The sequence below is a fragment of the Trachypithecus francoisi genome, unplaced genomic scaffold (assembly GCF_009764315.1).
Source record: "Trachypithecus francoisi isolate TF-2019V2 unplaced genomic scaffold, Tfra_2.0 Lachesis_group12, whole genome shotgun sequence".
Classification (NCBI taxonomy): domain Eukaryota; kingdom Metazoa; phylum Chordata; class Mammalia; order Primates; family Cercopithecidae; genus Trachypithecus; species Trachypithecus francoisi.
In genome coordinates, this window is record NW_022681457.1 from 83390999 (window position 1) to 83414732 (window position 23734).

The 23734-nt window shown below is 37.5% G+C and overlaps 1 protein-coding gene across 27 annotated transcripts in view; it reads left to right on the plus strand.

The window, feature by feature from the left end:
- The window catches only part of SCMH1 (Scm polycomb group protein homolog 1), a 246088-nt gene that overhangs the window by 105900 nt on the left and 116454 nt on the right, over positions 1 to 23734 (plus strand). For 20 of the 27 annotated variants that reach the window (XR_004440916.1, XM_033226886.1, XM_033226885.1 and 17 more), the window contains 2 exons: positions 6571 to 6805; positions 23102 to 23190. Coding sequence is in view for 26 of the 27 variants with exons in the window: in XM_033226885.1 (XP_033082776.1) it covers positions 6571 to 6805; positions 23102 to 23190 (324 nt within the window). In the remaining variant the exon portion in view is untranslated. Of the gene's footprint in view, positions 1 to 6570; positions 6810 to 23101; positions 23191 to 23734 lie in introns of all 27 variants that reach the window. The other 7 variants (XM_033226890.1, XM_033226893.1, XM_033226888.1 and 4 more) reach the window with 1 other exon arrangement.

The following is a 23734-nucleotide window of genomic DNA, read 5'->3' on the forward strand; positions in this document are numbered from 1 at the left end:
ATACTGTCCAACATATGTAGAATACACATTCTTTCCAAGTGCATGCAGAACATTTATCTTGATAGACCACATTCTGCACCATTAAATGAGGCTTCAGAATTTTTCTTTCTTTCTTTCTTTTTTCTAGGGCTTGAGAAATTTAAGAGGATTTAAGCAATACAAAACATGTTATCTGGCCAGGTGCAGTGGCTCGTGCCTGTAATCCCTGCAGTTTAGGAGGCCAAGGCAGGCAGATCATCTGAACTCAGGAGTTCAAGACCAGCCTGGCCAATATGGTGAAACCTCGTCTCTACTAAAAATACAAAAAATAGGCGTGGTGGCACCTGTAATCCCGGCTACTCAGGAGGTTGAGTCAGGAGAATGGCTTGAACCCGGGAGGTGGAGGTTGCACTGAGCTGAATCATGCCACTGCACTCCAGCCTGGGTGACAGAGTGAGACTCTGTCTCAAAAACAACAACAACAAAAGTATGTTCTCTGATTGTAAGGAAATTAAATTTAAAAACAATGGTGGGAAGTTATCTGGAAAATCTCCAAGTATTTGAAAACTAAGTAACACATTTTTAAATACTCCATGAGTACTTAGAAACTGAAAGGAACATTAGAAAGTACTTTCAACTCAATGAAAATGAAAGAACATTTCAGAATTTGTGAGGTGGTGCTAAAGCAGCTCAATTAATGACCTCAGTTTCCACTTTAGAAAAGTAGGGAGAAAAAAAGAGCAAGTTAATTTCAGATGAAGCAGAGAAAAGCAAGTAATAAAGATTAGACTATGAATCAGTGAAATAAAAATATAGAGAAAAAGCCACTGAAACCAAAAGCTGGTTCTTTGCAAAGATAAATAAAAGTGATAAACCTGTAAGTAGAGTAATCAAGAATAAAAGAAGACACAAATCACCAATATCACAAATGACAGAGGACCGGGCACAGTGGCTCACAGCTGTAATCCCAACATTTTAAGAGGCTGATGCAGGTGGATCACATGAGCCTAGGAGATCAAGACCAGCCTGGGCAACATAGCGAGAACCCATGTCTATGAAAAATTTTTTAAGTTTTTTTTAATTAGCTGGGCATGGTAATGCATGCCTGTGGTCTCAGCCACTTGGGAGGCTGAGGTAGGAGGATTGCTTGAGCTCAGGAGGTCAAGGCTGCAGTGAGCTGTCATCACACCACTGCGCTCCAGCCTGGGTCACAGAGTGAGTTCCTGTCTCAAAAAAAAAAAAAAGAAAAAGAAAAAAAGAAATCAGAGAGGTGACTTCACTTTAGATTCAGCAGATAATAAAAGAATTAAGGGAGTACTATGAACAAATGTATGCATTTTACTCTGACAACTAAGATGAAATGGACAGCTTTCATGAATGACACAAATTACCAAAGCTCAGTCAAGAAGAGAGAAAACCTGAATGGCACTATTTCTGTTACAGAAATTGAATTTGTAGTTAAAAACTTTTCCACAAAGAAAATTCCAGGCCTAGATACCTTTACTGGTGTTTCAAACATTTAAGGAAAAAATATTACAAATTCTGTATTGACTCTTCTAGAAAATTTAACAGAAAAGGATGTCTCCTAACTCATTCTATGAAGGCAAATATTTCTGACACCAAAACCAAGCAAAGACATTGAAAGAAAAGAAAACTGTGCAGCCATATCACACATGAAAATAAATGTAAACATTTTAAGTAAAATTGAAGGGAAAAAATCTAACAATATGTAAAAAGAATAACTCATCATGACCAAGTGGGGTTAATTCTAGGAATGCAGAGTTGGCTTCAATTTCAAAAATTAATCAATGGAATTTACCATATGCACACATGCTAAAGAAAAAAAATACTATTATCTCAATAGATGCAGAAAAAGCATTTCACAAAATTAAATGTCCATTACTAAATAAAAACTAAAAACTCTCACCAAACTAGAAATAGAAGGGAACTTTCTGAATTCTAAACTCTAAAGGGCATTTATTAATATCATAAAGGGCATTTAATAATATCATACTTAATGGTGAAAAGGCTAAATGCTTTCCCCTTAAGGTCAGGAAAAGACAAGGATATCTGCTCTTGCCACTTTTATTCAGTATTGTACTACCAATGCAAATAGGCCAGAAAAAGAAATAAAAGGGATCTGGGTTGAAAGATTAGAACAAACACCAAGGAAAATGTATACAGGACAAGAAAGTACATGAATAGAGATGCTCAATACCATTATTTCATTAGGGAAATACAAATTAAAAGTGATTAGTAAGCTATCACTATACATTTATTTAAATGGCTCAGATTTTCAAAAGGCTGACCATATTAAATAGTGGCAAAGATGTAGAATAAATGGAACTTTCATATGCTGCTGGTGAAAATGCAAAATGGTTCAACTACTTTGGGTGGGGCAGGGGAGGAACTAACAAATATGCAAAATTTATATAAAGGAAACTTTAGAAGATACCTGACCAAAATTTTGATTCATTAAAAAAATAGAGTGCACTTTGTCAAACTTAAGAACTTCTGCTCTTCAAAAGATACTGGTAAGAGAACAAAAATACAGGTCACAGACTAGGAGAGAATAGTTTTGCCTTTCTTAATGATAGGGATATGCTCTAAGAAATGAATTGTTAAGCAATTTCATCGTCGTGCGAACATAGAATGTACTTGCACAAACCTGGTTACTATAGCCTACTACACACCTAGGCCATAGCCTGTTCTTCCTAGGCTACAAAACTGTCCAGCATGTTACTATACTGGATACTGTAGGTAGTTGTAACACAATGACATTCGTCTACATAAACATATCTAAACATGGAAAAGGTATACTAAAAAAAAATATGGTATAAAAGGTGTACTAAAACTTGTACACCCGTATCAGGCACTTACCATGAATGGAGCTTGTGGGACTGGAAATTGCTCTGAGTGAGTCAATTAGTAAGTGGTGAATGAACATGAAGGCCTAGGAGATTACTGCATACCACTGTCAACGTTATGAACACGTGCACCCAGGCTACACTAAATTTGTTTAAACATTTTTCTTTCTTCAGTAAGGAGTTAACCTTAGCTTACTGTAACTTTTTCACCTTATAAACTTAAATTTTTTAACTTTTTGACTCTTGTAATAATACTTAGCTTAAAACACATTGTATAGGTGTACAAAAATAATTTTTAATTTTTTAATTTTAATTTTTTTGTTTTACCTTTTAAACTCTTTTTGTTACAAAACTTAAGACAAACACATACATTACCCTAGGCCTACACAGACTCAGGATCATCAGTATCACTGTCTTCCACTTCTACTTCTGAGCCTACTGGAAGGTCTTCAGGAGCAGTTACATGCATGGATGGAGCTGTAATCTCCTATGGTAACAATGCCTTCTTCTGGAATACCTTCTGAAGGAGCTGCCTGAGACTGTTTTTTAGTTAACTTTTATTTTCGTATAAAGAATACACTCTAAAATAATGATTAAAAATATATATTAAACACATAAACCAGCAACATAGTAATTTGTTATCAAGTATTATCTACTGTACATAATTGTATGTGCTGTACTTTTATACAGCTGGCAGCACAGTAGGTTTTTTTACACCAGCATCACCACAAATGTGAGTAATATGTTGCTCTAGGACCTTAAAACAGCTGCAATATAACTAGGATGCAGGAATTTTTTAGCCCCATTGTAATCTTATGGGACCACAATCTATATATAGTCTATTGTTGAGCAGACGTCATTATGTGGAACATGACTATACTTGCAAATGACATAACTGACAGCATTATTTTCCAAATTGATCTGTAGATTCAACACAATCTCTGTCAAAATCCCAGCTGCCTTTTTTGCAGAAATTGACAAATTGGTGCTAAAATTCTTAGAAGAGACCCAGAATAGCCATAGCAATCGTGAAAAGAGAGAACAAAGCTAAAGCATTCACATTTCCTGATTTCAAATCTTACTACAAAGCTACAGTACTTAAGATGTCATGGTTCTGGCAGGAAGATAGACATATAGATCCATGAATTAAAATTGAGAATACAGAAACTGAACCACCAATTTATGGTCAATTGATTTTTCACAAGGGTACCAAGACAGTTCAATGGGTTTTTCAACAACTGGTGCAGGAACAGCTGCTTATCCACATAGACAAAAGTGAAGTTGGACCCTACCTCTATGCCATATACAAAAATTAACTTCAAGGGGATCATGGACCTAAATGTCAGAGTTAAAACTACAAAACTCTTTAAAGGAAACGTGGGAGGAAATCTTCATGACCTTGGATTAGATAATACAACACCAGAAACATAAACAACAAAAGAAAACATAGATAACTTAAACTTCGTCAAAATTAAAAGATTTTTGTTTCCACACCATCAAAAAAGTGAAAAGGACAACCCACACAATGGGAGAAAATATTTGCAAATTATATATCTGGTAAAGGACTTGTATCCAGAATATAGAAAGAACTCTTAAAACTCGGGAATTAGGCCGGGCGCAGTGGCTCACACTTGTAATCCCAACACTTTGGGAGGCCGAAGTGGGCGGATCACGAGGTCAGGAGATTGAGACCATCCTGGCTAACACGGTGAAACCCCATCTCTACGAAAAAGACAAAAAATTATCCGGGTGCGGTGGCGGGTGCCTGTAGTCCCTGCCTTGGGAGGCTGAGGCAGGAGAATGTTGTGAATCCAGGAGGCAGAGTTTGCAGTGACCCACTGCACTCCAGCCTGGGCGATAGTAGAGTGAGACTCTATCTCAAAAAAAAAAAAAAAAAAAAAAAAAGAAAACTGGGAATTAAAAGACAACATGATTTTAAAATGGACAAAGAAGTTGAATAGGTATTTCTCCAAATATATGCAAATGACCAGTTAGGCACATAAAAGATACTCAGCAGTCATTAGAGAAATGCTAATTAAAACTGCAATGAGATATACATCACATTGACTAGATGACTCTAACATCAAAAAGACAAACAATGGCAAATGTTGCTGAGGATGTGTAGAAACTGGAACCCTCGTACATTGGTGGTAAAATTATGAAATCCTGTAGCTACTTGAGAAGACAGTTCAGAGGTTACCCAAAATGTTAAACAGAGTTACCACATGACCCAGCAGTTTCACTCATAAGTATATGCCTAAGAAAATAGAAAACATGTCCACAGAAAAATATACCATAAATGTTCATCACATCGTTATTCATAATAGCCAAAAAGAGGAAGCAACCCAAATGTCCATCAGCTGATGAATGAGTAAGCAAAATGTATATCCATACAATGGAATATTGTTCGTCAATGAAAAGGAATGAAGTACTGATACACTCACTGACATGGGTGAAACTTGAATCCATTTTGCTAAATGAAAGAAATTATTCACATATTGGTCACACATCATATAATTCCATCTGTATGAAATGTCCAGAATAGGTAAATCCATGAAAACAGAAAGTAGATTAATGGTTTCTAGGGTCTGGGCTGGGAGGATAGTGGGGAATGACTCCATTGGGGCATGGGGTTCATTTTGAGGGGATTATGGAAATGTTATAAAATTAGATAGGAATAGTGTTTACACAACTCTGAGAATATTCTAAAAATCATAGAATTATATACCTTAAAATGGTTAATTTTTTGTTTTGTGATTTAAACATGTACCTGCCATATGATCCAGCCATTTCACTCCTAGGTATTTGTGCAAGAAGAAAGAAAGTATATTTCCCTACACGAAATTTTGTACTTAAATGTTTCTAGCCACTTTAGCAAACCAAATCTCCATCAGCATGGTTATACTGCTCAACAGTAAAAGGAAATGAATTATTAATATGGTTGAATATCAGAGTAGTTATGCTGAGTGAAAGAAGCTAGGCGAAAAAGAAAGTACATCTTCTGTGATTCTTTCTAAGACTAGAAAATGCAAAGCAATCTGCAGTGATAGAAAGTAGACCATTGGTTGCCTGGGTACAGAGGTTCTGGAGGGGCCAGAAGAAGAGATTACAAAAGAGCATGTGAGAACTTGCCATGTTCATTATTTTTATTGTGGTGATGCTTTCACAGGTTTATATGGTGTATATGGTAGCATGGTCATATACATATGTCAAGACTTACTAAAGTGTATAGTTTATTGTATGTCAATTGTATGAATTGATTAGTAAGTTATTGTTGAAATAAGAAAAAATTAACCCCTAGTAGTCTGTGTGGTAGATATACACATCAATATACTAAAATATTCCACAAAGAGACACAAAGAATATTGTAGTTTAATAGGACGTAGTAGTCCTAAAAAGACTAGAAAGGGACTAAAAAGTCCCTACCTGGAAGGGTAGGGAGTTAGAGAATTATAGGATGAGAAAACATTTAATTAACTGGCCTATATAAGACATTCTTGTCCTTTATTTTAACTGGTATGGGTCTATTTGATGCTTCATTGGAAAGTAATTTTTTACCCTTCATCTTACCTTTCATTGTTTCTTTTGCATGAAACCTTTCTTAATTATTAGGGAATAATTCAGTTGGTTGTTCCTGGCCCAGCTATAACCAATCTGAATCCAAAACATGAATTTTGGGGGTTTACTGTTAGTCTATCTAAACCTCATGCCTTGTTTTTCCCAGTCCTACACACCTCCAAGCAACGAATTCAAGATCAGTATGAAATTGGAAGCACAGGACCCTAGGAACACCACATCCACCTGTATTGCCACAGTAGTTGGACTGACAGGTGCCCGCCTTCGCCTGCGCCTTGATGGGAGTGACAACAAAAATGACTTCTGGCGGCTGGTTGACTCAGCTGAAATTCAGCCTGTTGGGAACTGTGAAAAGAATGGGGGTATGCTACAGCCACCTCTTGGTGAGTAAGTAAACCCAAACTCTTTCTAGCCAATTATTAATAGTTAGCTTCCAAAAACTGAACATTCTAATATGGGAAAGCCTAGGTTCCCCTGTTTATCCCTTATTTTTCATGTAGTCTCCTAAAAAGGCCCACCCAAAATGAAACAAGCTGCGCAATTTGGACATCTCCATCTCTACATTAGCTTATGATAACCAGGCTTCTTCCAAATTCTTTCTAACAAGAAATCACACCCTTTGTTCTTCTTGGCCAGTGCCCATTTACCCGAAAGTGAGAATGGAAGAATGGAAGGAGGTCTTGCCATTTAACCTATCTCAAAAAGCATAAAACTTTCACCAAATCCTATCATGATGATGAGAACTGAGAGAAAATCTGCCAGTAGAAAGCATGACTGTTATAAGGATCTCTTATCTCCTTTCTCACTAATTCTCACCTGGTCCTTGGAGTTTTCTCACTTTGAATCCATTATTACATAAAAATCATTTTTTAAAATATAATACCCCCACTAGGTTTTTCTTTCCAGATAAGATTCCCCTCCAGCTTTTGCCTTAATAAATCTGAGGGATTCAGCCCTTCTTTTCAGGTACTGTCAATCACTATTATAGGGAGTCTCAATGGGGCACCGAGAGAGTTAGATTATGGATTTCGGCTATATTTTCTCTAAGGAAGCTGTGCTAGATTGAGAGGTAGAGAGCATGTATCTTGGGCTCCCTAGGTACTTATTTAACGTTTTCCCCCGTTAAAAAAACAATTGTAATGTAAAAATTTCAAACATATAAAAAGGTAAGAGAAAAATAGCATAGTGAATGCTTGTGTAACCTTCATTGTTGAAGTCAATATAGTTTTATCTATACTTATATACACTTTCTGTCCCCACCTCCAATTGTTAAACATAGCATCATTTTATCATGAAAGTATTTAGTATGTCTCTGTCATGGGCAAGGATGTCTTAAACATACCATACTGTTATCACATATAAATAAGCCAATGATAATTTCTTAATATCATCAAGTATTTTAATGTGTTTAACTTTTCCGAATTGTCTGTCTCTCTGTCTCTCTCTCTCTCTGTCTCTCTCATTTATATCAGTTTTTCAAATCAGAATCTAATTAGAATCCACACACTGCAGTTAGTTGATATGTCCTTTAAGTTTCTTTAAATCTACGAGTTCTCCTCTGCTCTCATTTTTTTCTTGCAGTTTACTTGTTTAAAAACCTAAGTCATTTGTCTTTTAAATTTCCTAAAATTATGTTTTGTTGATTGTACTCTTGTGGTATCATTTTTTTTTATTATACTTTATGTTCTAGGGTACATGTGCACAACGTGCAGGTTTGTTACATATGTATACATGTGCCATGTTGGTGTGCTGCACCCATTAACTTGTCATTTACATTAGGTATGTCTCCTAATGCTATCCCTGCCCCCTACCCCTACCCCACAACAGGCTCTGGTGTGTGATGTTCCCCTTACTGTGTCCAAGTAATCTCATTGTTCAGTTCCCACCTATGAGTGAGAACATGCAGTGTTTGGTTTTCTGTTCTTGCGATAGTTTGCTGAGAATGATGGTTTCCAGCTGCATCCATGTCCCTACAAAGGGCACGAACTCATCCTTTTTATGGCTGCATAGTATTCCATGGTGTATATGTGCCATGTTTTCTTAATCCAGTCTGTCACTGATGGACATTTGGGTTGATTCCAAGTCTTTGCTATTGTGAATAGTGCTGCAGTAAACATACATGCATGTTTCTTTATAGCAGCATGATTTATAATCCTTTGGGTATATACCCAGTAATGGGATGGCTGGGTCAAATGGTATTTCTAGTTCTAGACCCTTGAGGAATTGCTACACTGTCTTCCATAATGGTTGAACTAGTTTACAGTCCCACCAACAGTGTAAGAGTGTTCCTATTTCTCCACATCCTCTCCAGCACCTGTTGTTTCCTGACTTTTTAATGATTGCCATTCTGACTGGTGTGAGATGGTATCTCATTGTGGTTTTGATTTGCATTTCTCTGATGGCCAGTGATGATGAGCATTTTTTCATGTGTCTGTTGACTGCATAAATGTCTTCTTTTGAGAAGCGTCTTTTCATATCCTTTGCCCACTTTTTGATGGGGTTATTTGTTTTTTTTCTTGTAAATTTGTTGAGTTCTTTGTAGGTTCTGGATATTAGTCCTTTCTCAGATGAGTAGATTGCAAAAATTTTCTCCAATTCTGTAGGTTTCCTGTTCACTCTGATGGTACTTTCTTTTGCTGTGAAGAAGCTCTTTAGTTTAATTAGATCCCATTTGTCAATTTTGGCTTTTGTTGCCATTGCTTTTGGTGTTTTAGACATGAAGTCCTTGCCCATGCCTATGTCCTGAATGGTATTACCTAGGTTTTCTTCTAGGGTTTTTATGGTTTTAGGTCTAACATTTAAGTCTCTAATCCATCGTGAATTAATTTTTGTATAAGGTGTAAGGAAAGGATCCAGTTTCAGCTTTCTACTTATGGCTAGCCAGTTTTCCCAGCAGCATTTATTAAATAGGGAATCCTTTCCCTATTTCTTGTTTTTGTCAGGTTTCTCAAAGATCAGATGGCTGTAGATATGAGGTATTATTTCCGAGGGCTCTATTCTGTTCCATTGGTCTATATCTCTGTTTTGGTACCAGTACCATGCTGTTTTGGTTACTGTAGCCTTGTAGTATAGTTTGAAGTCAGGTAGCGTGATGCCTCCAGCTTTGTTCTTTTGGCTTAGGATTGTCTTGGCAATGCGGGCTCTTTTTTGGTTCCATATGAACTTTAAAGCAGTTTTTTCCATTTCTGTGAAGAAAGTCATTGGCAGCTTAATGGGGATGGCATTGAATCTTTAAATTACCTTGGGTAGTATGGCCATTTTCACGACATTGATTCTTCCTATCCATGAGCATGGAATGTTCTTCCATTTGTTTGTGTCTTCTTTTATTTCATTGAGCAGTGGTTTGTAGTTCTCCTTGAAGAGGTCCTTCACTTCCCTTGTAAGTTGGATTCCTAGGTATTTTATTCTCTTTGAAGTAATTGTGAATGGGAGTTCATTCATGATTTGGCTCTCTGTCTGTTATTGGTGTATAAGAATGCTTGTGATTTTTGCACATTAATTTTGTATCCTGAGACTTTGCTGAAGTTGCTTATCAGCTTGAGGAGATTTTGGGCTGAGACGATGGGGTTTTCTAAATATACAATCATGTCATCTGCAAACAGGGACAATTTGACTTCTTCTTTTCGTAATTGAGTACCCTTTATTTCTTTCCCTTGCCTGATTGCCCTAGCCAGAACTTCCAACACTATGTTGAATAGGAGTGGTGAGAGAGGGCACTCCTGTCTTGTGCCAGTTTTTAAGGAGAATGCTTCCAGTTTTTACCCATTCAGTATGATATTGGCTGTGGGTTTGTCATAATAGCTCTTATTATTTTGAGATACGTTCCATCAATACCGACTTTATTGAGAGTTTTTAGCACAAAGGGCTGTTGAATTTTGTCAACGGCCTTTTCTGCATCTGTTGAGATAATCATGTGGTTTTTGTCTGTGGTTCTGTTTATAAACAGAGATACAGACCAATGGAACAGAACAGAGCCCTCAGAAATAATACCACACATCTACAGCCATCTGATCTTTGACAAACCTGACAAAAACAAGAAATGGGGAAAGGATTCCCTATTTAATAAATGGTGCTGGGAAATCTGGCTAGCCATACGTGGAAAGCTGAAACTGAATACCTTCCTTACACCTTATACAAAAATTAATTCAAAATGGATTAAAGACTTAAATGTTAGACCTAAAACCATAAAAACCCTAGAAGAAAACCTAGGCAATACCATTCAGGACATAGGCATGGGGAAGGCCTTCATGTCTAAAACACCAAAAGCAATGTCAACAATAGCCAAAATTGACAAACGGGATCTAATTAAATTACAGAGCTTCTGCACAGTAAAAGAAACTATCATCAGAGTGAACAGGCAACCTACAGAATGGGAGAAAATTTTCGCAATCTGCCATCTGACACAGGGCTAATATCCAGAACCTACAAAGAACTCAAACAAATTTACAAGAAGAAAACAACCCCATCAAAAAGTGGGCAAAGGATATGAACAGACACTTCTCAAAAGAAGACATTTATGCAGTCAACAGACATATGAAAAAATGGTCATCATCACTGGTCATCAGAGAAATGCAAATCAAAACCACAATGAGATACCATCTCACACCAGTTAGAATGGTAATCATTAAAAAGTCAGGAAACAACAGGTGCTGGAGAGGATGTGGAAAAATAGGAACACTTTTACACTGTTGGTGGGACTGTAAACTAGTTCAACCATTGTGGAAGACAGTGTGGTGATTCCTCAAGGGTCTAGAACTAGAAATACTGTTTGACCCAGCCATCCCATTACTGGGTATATACCCAAAGGATTATAAATCATGCTGCTATAAAGACACATGCACATGTATATTTATTGCAGCACTATTCCCAATAGCAAAGACTTGGAACCAACCCAAATGTCCATCAGTGATAGACTGGATTAAGAAAACGTGGCACATATACACTATGGAATGCTGTGCAGCCATAAAAAAGAATGAGTGCATGTCCTTTGTAGGGACATAGATGAAGCTGGAAACCATCATTCTCAGCAAACTATCATCAGGACAAAAAACCAAACACCACATGTTCTCACTCATAGGTGGGAATTGAACAATGAGCATTTGGACACAGTAAGAGGAACATCACACACCAGGGCCTGTCACCAACATGGTACATGTATACATATGTAACAAACTTACACGTTGTGCACATGTACTCTAGTACTTAAAGTATAATAATAATAATAATAAAGTAAAAGTAGAATTCTATGATTCAGCAGTTCCGTTTCTGGGTATATACTCAGAAGGACTGAAAGCAGGAACTTGGGCAGATAGTTGAATACCCATGTTTAGCAGCATTAGTCACAATAGCCAAAAGGTGGAAGCCACTCAAGTGTCCATTGATGGAAGAATGGATAAAGAAAATGTTCACACATATGTACACACAGAAAGAGAGTAGGGTGGGGAAGAGAGAGAGATGCAGTGGGAATATTATTCAGCCTTAAAGAGGAAGGAAATTGTAACACATGCTAAAACATAGGTGAACCTTGAAGACATGCTAAGTGAAATAAGCCAGTTATAAAAGCACAAATATTGTATGATTTCACTTAGATGAGATGTCTAGAGAAAGCAAATTTATAGAGACAGAAAGTACAATAGTAATTGCCAGGATCTCAGGGAGGAGGAAGTGAAGAGGTTAGTAATAGGTACAGAGTTTCAGCTGGGGAAAATGAAAATGTTCTGGAGATGGATGGTGGTGATAGTTGCCCAATAATGTGAATACACTTAATGTCACAGAACTGTACACTTTAAAATGATTAAAACTGTAAATTTGATACATATTTTACCGCAATAAAAAATTACCAGGCATGCAAACAAGCAAAAGAAAAACCAATTATAATAAGAATCCAGAAATCACACAGATTATAGAATTAATAGGCAAGGGCATTAAAGCAGTTGTTTATATTGCATATGTTCAAGAAAATAGAGGAGGCCGGGCGCGGTGGCTCAAGCCTGTAATCCCAGCACTTTGGGAGGCCGAGGCGGGCGGATCACGAGGTCAGGAGATCAAGACCATCCCGGCTAACCTGGTGAAACCCCGTCTCTACTAAAAAATACAAAAAACTAGCCGGGCGACGTGGCGGGCACCTGTAGTCCCAGCTACTTGGGAGGCTGAGGCAGGAGAATGGCGTAAACCCGGGAGACGGAGCTTGCAGTGAGCTGAGATCCGGCCACTGCACTCCAGCCTGGGCGACAGAGCGAGACTCCGTCTCAAAAAAAAAAAAAAAAAAAAAGAAAATAGAGGAAATTGTGAGTAGAGAAATGTAGGATTTAGATTTAAACAAATTGAACTTCTAGAGGTAGAAAACACAATATAATATCTCAAGTGAAGAATAAACTGAATGATCCACAACATATTACTGCTGGAATTGCTGCAGGAGGAAGATCAGCATACTTAAAAACAGCAGTATAAACTATCCAAATGAAACACAGAGAGAAAAAGAACTGAAAAAGAAAGCATCAGTGAGCCATGGAACAACTTCATATAGCCTATAACATATATAACTGGAGTCCTGAAGGAGAGATAGGGAGCACATAAGTAGTTATTAGAAAAATAATGCTTGAAAAATTTTCAAATACTATGAAAATTATAACTTCACAAATCAGAGAAGCTCAATGAACCCCAAGCAGGAGGAATATGAAATAAACCACACAAGGCACATCATCATCAAATTGCTGAAAACCCATGATAAAGAGAAAAATCTTAAGAGCAGCGAGAGAAAAACAAGCACATGATATACAGAAGATGAAAGAATGACAGCAACTTCTCGTCAGAAACAGTGCAAGCCAGAATACAGTGGAGCAGCATTTTTAAGTTCTAAAAGGAAAAGAAGTTGTTAAGCTAGAATTCTATACCAAGCAAGAATGTCTTTCAAAAATAAAAATGAAATGAAGACGTTTGCAGACATATACAAAAGCTTAGAGAATTAATCACAAGCATATCAGTACTACAAGAAGTGTTAAGTGAAATCCTTCAAGCAGGAAGAAAATGATAACATGGAAAAAATGGATCTCTGCAAAGCAATGAGGAAAATTTGTAGGTAAATATAATAAAATTTGTAGGTACATATAATAATTCAAAAATAGCTGGGAACTCCTAAAAGAGCAATGTGCAGAGAGTAAGCCCGTTAGGTATTAAAACATACTTTAAAGCCTCTATAATTAAAATTATATGGAACTGGCATGTGAATAGACAGGCTGAGCAGTGTAAAGTAAATAGCAAATCCAGAGATAGATCTGACTGTATATGAAAATCTGCTATATGATAAAAGTAGTGTCGTAGTTTGCTGGGGCTGTCAGTGAAATACCACAGACTGTCTGGCTTAAACAACAGAATTTTTTTTTCTCATGGTTCTAAAGGCTAGAAAGTCCAAGGTCAAGATTCTGGCAGGGATTGGTTTCTAGTGAGGGTCCTCTTTTTGCTTGCAGACAGCCACCTTATGGCTGCCTTCTCACTGTGTTCTCACAGGAGAGGGAAGAGGAAGGGAGAGAAGTGGAGGGAGAGGGAGAGAGTTCTTCCGCTTCTTATAAGGCCATAGTTCTGTCAAATTAGGGCTGTACCCCATGACTTCACTTAACCTTCATCATCTCCTAACAACCCTGTCTCCAGGTACAGTTATATTGGGGATTAGGACTTCAGCATATTAATTTGGGAGATGGAGATTCAGTCCATGATAGTTGGCATATTAAATTGGATAAAATTGACTTTTTCATAAGTGACATTGGGATAAGTTGATAGCCATTAGGAAAAGATACAATTGAATCCATATATCACAGCATATGTCAGAATAAACTGCACATGCGTTAGAGATCAAAATGTAAAAAAAATGACTATATGAGTACTAGGAAAACAAATTCCTTTATAAACTTGGGGTGGGGAAAGCCTTTTTAAATATGACTCAAAGTCTAGATAGACCGATAAATTTTACTTTGTAAAACATTTTTAGAGAAAAAAAATACTCCAAGCAAAGCTAAAAGACAAATGATAAATTGGAGAAAATATTTGCAACATAAAGCACAGATAAATCTCCCTAATTCATAAAGAACACTCATAAATAGAAAAATTTTTAAAGACTAAAACTTATAGAAAAATGATCTTAAGGCATGAACAGTTGACAGAAGATACACAAATGGTCCTCAGACATATGAAAATACACACCACCCTTAATAAAATAAGTGCAGATTAAAACCATACTGAGATATTCTTTCTTACCAGATTGACAAAAATTCAAAAGCTTGAGGAGACAGCAGGGCTGTGGGGAAATAAGTGTTCTCATTTTTTTTGCTGGGAACATGCAGAATGGTACAATTCACACTGGAGAGGGAGGGTATACGATTCAGCAGTATCTGAGAAAAGCCACATATGCATTTATTAGTTGACCCAGGGATCCCACTTCAGGAATTTGATTTTAAAGATATTCTTCCACAAAAATAAAGCAACATACACATGGTTATTTTTTTTGCAACATTAAGAGATTGATTGAATGTAATATAGTACATTCACACAATGAAGTACCATTCAACCATAAAATAGAATGAGGAAGAGCTCTATAAACTAATATGGAGTGATTTCTAAGATATATCATTAATGTGAAAAAAGAAAATTGCAAAAAGTATATATAATACGCTAACTTTTGAGAAAGAGAAGGGGAAATATGTATGTATATACATATACACACATATATAACACATGAGATTATATATTTTAAATTTATTTTTGTAAAAAGAAACACAGGAATATCAAGCCAAAAAATAATGAAAAGGTCACCCATTAGGCATGTCTTGGAATAAGTTAGAAAGTACCGGGATAAGAATGAGGCTTTTGAGAATACCTTTTAATATTCTTTTGACTTTTGAATTAAATATTTTACTTAATAAATAAAATTAAACTAAAAAAGATGAATAAAGCAAACTCTAAAATTGGTTAGAAACAAATGAAACTGAATCAAATGGATATCATAACCACATTGAAAAAACTATTAATTCGGCCGGGCGCGGTGGCTGAAGCCTGTAATCCCAACACTTTGGGAGGCCAAGACGGGCGGATCACGAGGTCAGGAGATCGAGACCATCCTGGCTAACACGGTGAAACCCCGTCTCTACTAAAAACACAAAAACTAGCCGGGCGAGGTGGCGGGCGCCTGTAGTCCCAGCTACTCGGGAGGCTGAGGCAGGAGAATGGCGTAAACCCGGGAGGCGGAGCTTGCAGTGAGCTGAGATCCGGCCACTGCACTCCAGTCCGGGCGACAGAGCGAGACTCTGCCTCAAAAAAAGAAAAAAAAAGAAAAAACTATTAATTCAAATACATTTTTAATATAGAACCTTCACAGTATACCTTTAATATGGGGCATATTCTAAGGAAAAAATGGACTGCAAAGAAATTCTGACTTCTTAATAATGTTTGTGGTTTTGGCATGGCCACCTGAGACTTAATTTTCTGATACTGAAAATAGAGTGAATGAATAAATAAGATTCTAATATGGAAAAAGATGAGGAAGAACCCTATAGTATTGGATTTGAATTGGAGAGTATCTGTATCTGCTCTGGCCTTTAAAATATATATATGCATCCTATTCAAGTAATACATATAAGTAACATATGGCTTGTATATGTATTTGTATATACATATGGGTTTCCAAGCACTGTTCATTGAAAAGGCCTAGAAGCAATTACATCTCAATAGCAATGAGGACACCTTGAGTTTGGTTTCTGAAAATCACCTGATACACCTGTAATCCCAACACTTCGGGAGGCAGAGGCAGGAGGACTCCTTGAACCTAGGAGTTCGAGACCAGCCTGAACAACATGGCAAGACCCCCATCTCTACCAGAAAATATTAAAAATGAGCTGGACATGGTGTGCCACACCTGTGGTCCCAGCTACTTGGGAGGCTGAGGTGGGAGTATCCCGTTGAGTCTGGGAGGTCGAGGCTGAAGTGAGCCATGATCATGCTATTGCACTCCAGCCTGGGTGACAGAGTAAGACCCTTCTCCAAAAAAAAAAAAAATTAAAGTTGGAGGGAAGAAATCTCCTTTACAGAATGCCAGCCAATAAATATAGAAAGAAGGAGGCTGGGCACAGTGGCTCACACCTGTAATCCCAGCACTTTGGGAGGCCAAGATGGGTGGATCACATGAGTCCAGGAGTTTGAGACCAGCCTGGGCAACATGGTGAAACTCTGTTCCTACAAAAAAATACAAAAATTATCTGGGTGTGATGACACGTACCTGTGGTGCCAGCTACTCAGGAGGCTGAAATGGAAGAATCGACTGAGCCTGGGAACTTGAGGCTGCAGTAAGCCGAGATCTTGACACTGAATTTCAGCCTGGGGGACAAAGCGAAACCCTGTCTCAAAAAAATATGTAGAAAGAATGAGAGAAAATTACTTTTTTGCAACTATTTAAATAATTGAGTCAGGCAAGGGTAACCAATAAATGCTAAAACCATTAGGTAAAGAAACACACTCAGGAATAGGATATTCACAGTCTCAAAGTTTCTCTCCACTGATTGCCTATTAATTACAAAGGGAAGTTACAGTGAAGAACACTGTCAGTCACCTCTTAACATGTGATCAAATTTTGTATCTTCAATAATTAGACAAACTGACATTATGTGCCTCCTGCAGTATTGCAATGAGAAATACTCCACATCACCTGTATAGTATTTTTTATCAAATCTCTTTAGCAGGCCAGGCCTAGCAGCTTATGCCTGTAATCCTAGCCAGCACTTTGGGAGGCTGAGGCAGGATGATTACTTGAGGCCAGAAATTCAAGACCAGCCTGGGCAATATAGCAAGCCCACCATCACTACAAAAAATAGAAAAATTGGACAGGTGTGGTGGTGCACACCTTTAGTCCTAGCTGCTCAGGAGGATCGCCTGAGCCCAGGAGTTGAAGGATGCTGTGAACCTTGCACCACTGCACACCAGCCTGGGCAACAGAGCAAGACCCTGTCTCTAAATAAATAAATAAATAAATAAGCTCTTTAGCATGAATGTAATTATGAGGAGACAATCAGAAGAAGTCCAAACTATGGGACATTCTGTAAAATATAATCCAGACTCTTCAAAAATGTCAGTGTCATACAAAGCAAACAAAGGGCAACAGGACTATTCTACATTAATTCTACATTAAAGGAGACTGAAGAAACATGACAACCAAATGCAGTATGTAATTCTTGATTGGATTCTGTATTTAAAAATCAAACAGTTTTAAAGAACATTTTAGGGACAAATAAGAATATTTTTAATTAAATTTCCTGAGTGTGATAATACTGCAATTTTGTAGGGGAATGTCTTTTTTCAAATATACTGATGTATTTAGGGGTGAAGTGTCATAACATCTCCAACTTTCACATAGTTCAGGGGTGGAAGTATTAATATATGTAGATGAAAAGCAGATGTGGGAAAATGGTAATAGTTGTTGAATCTAGTTGAAGGGTACATAGTTGTTCATTATATAGTTTTTGCTATTTTCTCTAGGTTTATAACTTCAAAATAAAATTTAAAAAATAAAATTATATAATTGTACATATGTGTGTGTGTTCATGTTCCTCAGGCCTCCTCTGGACTTCTTTCTAGAGTTGCTGAATCAGAAGCTCTAGGTAATGGGGCTTGGGATTCTGCGTGGCAAAATGGCTGTCCTGAGATTCTGACACAACTGGTCTTTATTTGGAAAACATTGCTCTAGAAGAGCATCCTTTTCCATTAAAATCTTGTATGGTGTATATGTATACATATGTGTGTTCTGTTCTCATAAGGGATGTTACTCCCTTGCAGAGGAGTCCTCCAAGGACAAAGCATGCAGTAGAGTAGAATGATTCTCCTCAGTTATCTCAAAGCTACCACTCTTCTCCTCGCAGCTCCCTGTTATTACTGACTGATTCTTCTACTTAATACTGTGATTGTTTCTTCTAAAGAGAACTGTCTAGAGCATAGTTCTCAAACTTGGCTACCTGTTAAAATCACCTAGGGAGCTCTTAAAATTTTCAGGGTCTAGGCCTTAACTTCAGATCAGTTAAATAAGAATTTCTGGGAGTGGATCTGATGTATTCTTTAATGTTCCCCAGGGGATTCCAGTGTCCAAGTTTGAGAGTCACTGAGCTAGAGTAGAAGTTAGCCTCTATTGAGGCCCCTGGTCAGGTGAGTCAGGATCTCAGTGTAAACTGCTTACCTAGCAAATTTGGTCACATGCTCTAGTATATACAGTGACTTGAAAGGAATCCTTTGTATGTTTCTGTCACTGATCAATTCCTGGTGTGAATGCTGTTCTGTTACCTGCCACGAGAGGGCATGGACTATAATTATATTATAGTCCTGCTGCTCCACATGTATGTATGTATGCATTGAGGCAGAGTCTCGCTGTGTCACTCAAGCTGGAATGCAGTGGCACAATCATAGCTCACTGCAGCCTCGACATCCCTAGGCTACAGCAGTAATCCTGCATGAGCCTCCCACATAGCTGGGAATACAAGCACACACCACCACACCTGTCTAATTTTTTCTATTTTTTGTAGAAACAAGGTCTCACTATGTTGCCTAGGCTGGTCTTTAAATTCTGGGCTGAAGTGATCCTCCTGCCTCAGTCTCCCAAAATGCTGGGATTACAGGTGAAAGCCACTGTGCCCGGCCTGCTGCTCCACACTTAAATCCAGTTTCATCAGTTAGCCAGTTTAACTAGATGGACCCTAGCTTATCCAGTGATCCCATAGTCTTGGGAGCACCTAGAAGCACTTTAGAAGTGGTTCTTTATGAAGTTTTAAAAAATAAATCCTTGTTAAACACAGCACTTGCAGCCTGTGTTTGGAATTAAAAGAGATCTGACTTTGTAATATTAACTTAGCCACTCACTACCTTAGTTGTGTGACTACTGGTAAGTTGCTTTACCTTGACTTTTAACGTTGAGTTTCAGGGGCCTCACCTGCAAGATCATTAATAAATTCTGCCCCGTATGGTTTTTGTGGATTAAGTAGAATAACATGATAAAGCATTCATCAGTTTTTGGCACTCATTTAATAAATGGAGGGTTTTTTCCTTAATTCAATAAAACTATCAAGGATCTTCTAGTTGGAGAAGACATACACATTAAACTTTTTAAAAAGAAAATTCAGATGGTGATAAGGGCTAGGAGTAAATAAGAAGGAAGCAGGATAGATTTAGGAGGCTATTTTGGGTAGTCAAGGAACACCTTTCTGAGGAAGTGATGTCTCAGCAAATAACTAACTGTAAAGAGTTGATTAAAAGGTATTTGAGGCAGAGGGAAACAGCTTGGTATATTTGAGAACAGAAAGACCAATGAAGGGGGGTACAAGGGAGTGGTAAGAGATGAATAATGAGGAGTAAGCAAGGTCCAGATCATGTAAGCCTTGTAAACATGAATAATAAAGAGTTTAGATCTATTTTGTGTTGTGAAATTTAAGCATAAGGTAATGTGACCTGATTTATATTTTTAAAAACTAAACATATTATTCTGGCTGCAAAAGTAGAGGCCTGAGGTCCAGTTAGAAGGCTGTTGCAGTTGTCTAGGCAAGGTTTGACTCTGGCTTAGATAGGGTAATATAGCAGTAGAGATGGTGAAATGTGGGTTGATCTAGCATATATTAAGCAGGAAAGCCATCAAGACTTGCTGATTAATTGGGTTTGGTGGGTGATAGAAAGGGAAAAATCAAGGATTACTTCTGGTCTTTTTGGTCTGAGCACCTGGGTTTAGTAGGGGGTGCCACCTGTTAAACTGAGATGGGATAACTGGAGGAAAGAACAGGTTTGAAGGGAATAGTAGAATCAAGAGTACTGTCTTATACTTACTCATTTTATGATTTCTTAGACATCCAAGTAGAGTTATAGACTGAGGTAGTTGGATATGTGAACATGAAACCCAGAGCAGAGGTTTGGGCTAGATATATAAATTGACAGTCATCATTTAACAGGAAGAAAGTGGGGGCCAAGAAGAAGACAGAAGCAATGACTGATCACTGAGGTACTCTACATTTAGAGGTTAGGATTTCCTCTTACCCACCTGTCCTTTTCCTTATAGACACCCTAGGTCATTGCCTAATTTGAATATAGCCTCAAATTATTGTTTTTATCTTCCTTATTTTCTCTCTTTCACAAGTTTATGACTCCAACTCTTCTTACCTAGAGACAGTGTGGTAGGACTGAGTGATAAAATATTTGAGGATATTAATGTGATGATTAGTTATGAAAGTTCTGGAGACAAAGTAGTTGGGTTCATATCCTGACTCTGCCATTTACTAACTTACTCACTTTGGATATTTTACTTAATTTCTCTAAGCCTCAGTTTTTTCATCTATAGTTATAAAAATAATAGCCAGTATTTAACTCCTGCCTATATGCCAGGCAGTGTTTTAAGTCCTTTGTGTGTATTAGCTTATTTAATCCTTAGAACAGCCCATTGATTCTTATCCCACGCTGTTGTTGAGGAAACTGAAGCTAGAGAGAAGTTTTGTAATTTTCCAAAAGTTATATACCTGGTAAGCAGCAAAGCTGAATTTAAACTCAGGCAGTCTGGCCCCAGAAACAGTGCTACTCTTCTAGTATCTGATTCGAAATAGTAGTAGTGATCCACTGCAAATGCTTAGCACAAGGAGCTGGCTAATGATATGTGTACAATAAATGTTAACTTTTAGAGGCAGCATAATGTAATAAAACAGATAGTGTAATAAACATAGTGTAATAAAAGAGAACCAAATAAGAAGTCTTGGGGTTCCAGCCTGACACTATAAGATTGGCTTGTGTGACCATGAACAGGTTTCGTAGCCTCTTGACTTGGCAGTTTTGTCATCTGCAGTGTAAGATCTTTGTACTTCATGGCCTCTGAGGTCCCTTTCAATGTTAAAATTATCTACTATCTATGATTGCCCAAGAATATTGAGATAAATTACGGAGATACTTGAATTTGAAGGGATAGAGTCCCACATCACCTAATGGGTTGAGGAATAAGATATCTTAGCAATGTCTTGGGTTCATAATATTCTGCTTTGTCCCTGTACTCTTGAAGGATCCTGCTGGTAGTGAAACGTAGTAAAGAACCACAAACTTTGTTATCCAACCACCATATATTGAAATCTGTCTCCACCATTTACTAGCATGATCCTAGACAAGCTGCTTCTCTGAGTTTTCATTTTATATCGTCTATAGAGTAAGGATAATAATAGTGCCTGCCCATGTTATTATTTCAAATATTGAGTAAGAAATGACATATAAAATGTTTACTACATGGTAGGCATTCAATATATATTAACTATTATGATAATATTGTAATGATTTCCAGAACTGAGAGGATTATTTAGCTCCTTAAGCTTCAGATGAGATAGAAATCCCTCAGTAACCCCTACCTCAAAAATGGAATTGGGAATTACATGGCTAGGCACTCTACTCATTGATAACTATAGGCATGAAACCTGAATTTTCTAATTGTGCAGGCCTCCCTATACCAAGGTGTACAGACCACTTTTCTAAAACAGTAGTGCCTTGCTTTACCTTATCCGTAGGTGTACCAAACCACTCATGGCAAAGCTGCTCTGGGTTTGGCTTGCTTCAGCCCTCCCTGACCTAAGGAGAGTTGTTTTCCCACATACACACCACGCCTGAATTTCTGGAGGGATTTAATTTTTTAAAACCACAGTCAAAAGAAGAGTAGCAGTTAAAAACCCAGCTCAAACCAGGTTAGAGAGGGAAAAAAGGAGGAGGCAGGAATTATTAACTTATATAACCAAGAAGTCCGAGGATTTATGTGGTGTTGAGTGTCTGAGTACAGGGTTTTAAACACTGTTATGTCTCTCCATTCCATGCCTTACTTTGGCTTTATTCTCAGTTCTGTTCTCCATGTAGCAGTGCCCAAACCGCGAACATCCTTATGAGCATGTTCTCAGACAAAGAAAGATTTTCTTCTCCCATGTCAATCTCATGTCAGAAGACAACTGGCCTAACTTGGGACATAGACACATATACACTCTTGGTCTAGGGGAATTTGATGCTCTTAAAGAGCTTCTTTTTACTCTTAATGCAAAATGAAGATTTTTGAATAGGACGATCCTCTCCAATGTCATTCCTTGGTCCTTAGTTGTTTAAGTAAACAATGAACTTCAAAAAGTATTTTGTATTCGGTGTGTGTATGTGTGCAAGACAGAAAGTGATAGAGAAGTAGTGAGTTAGTTTATACTGAGAGGAACCAAAATTATTTACTTATATATTGGGTTTAGCAATTGACATGTTTGGTTTCTTCTTAAGAGATTATTAGATCCCCTTTCATACTCTACTGTCCAGATCATCTCTAAGTATTCGTTAATCCTATCACATCATTTTTGGATTTTTCAAGGAAAGTTTTCTAGGTATTATGTTGTGTGTTCTGTAATACTTGTCTTAGTCAGGAAACTTGGTTTGGAGACTCTGTCCCACTATTTACAGCATTACCTTGGACAAGTTACATTCTCTCTTATATGTGCCTCATTTTCTTCATCTGTCTAATGAGGTGTTTCTTCTTTTCAACCCTTACGTCCTTTCTTAACAGTCTGTGATTCTGTAACTATAACAGCATAGGAGTAGCTGGATTGCAAAGGCAGAACTTGATATCACCATTCATTTTTGAAACATTTTAAATCTGTTGCCCATTATGCTTGCTGCAGGATTTCGGCTGAATGCATCTTCGTGGCCCATGTTCCTTTTGAAGACGTTAAATGGAGCAGAGATGGCTCCCATCAGGATTTTCCACAAGGTACGCTAACCCTCATATATCACCAGCTCCCAGCTGCTTAAGGTTAAATATTGAGCCATTGATGTCCACATTTACTTATGGCCTAAAGATGCCTTCTCAGAAATTAGTTCAGAAGGATTTTTTAGTAGCTTATGAAGCAGCAATTATCCCCAGAGGAATATATTAGACTATAAGGTCCCATATATTAGATTTATATGGTCCCAGCTGCCAGTAATCTCTGTCTACCTGTCGGGGTTGTTAAGAAGTTAAAATGTATTATTAGTAGAATATATGAAATGTAATACAAATCTAAAGGAGCTATTCTTATTATAGATCTTGGAGTTCTGTAGAGTTCACGTTCTAAACAGAGAAAAGGAGGAGACTATTTTTACTGCCTACAATATGTTTGGGAATTTATATATACTATCTCATGTAATACCCACAGCTAACTTTATGAACTAAGAATTAGTATTTCCATTTAAAAGTTAAGGAAACAAATACTTTTGAATTGGGAGCTTGCTCAAGATCACGTGGCTAGTAAGTGGCAGAACAGGGACCCAAAACC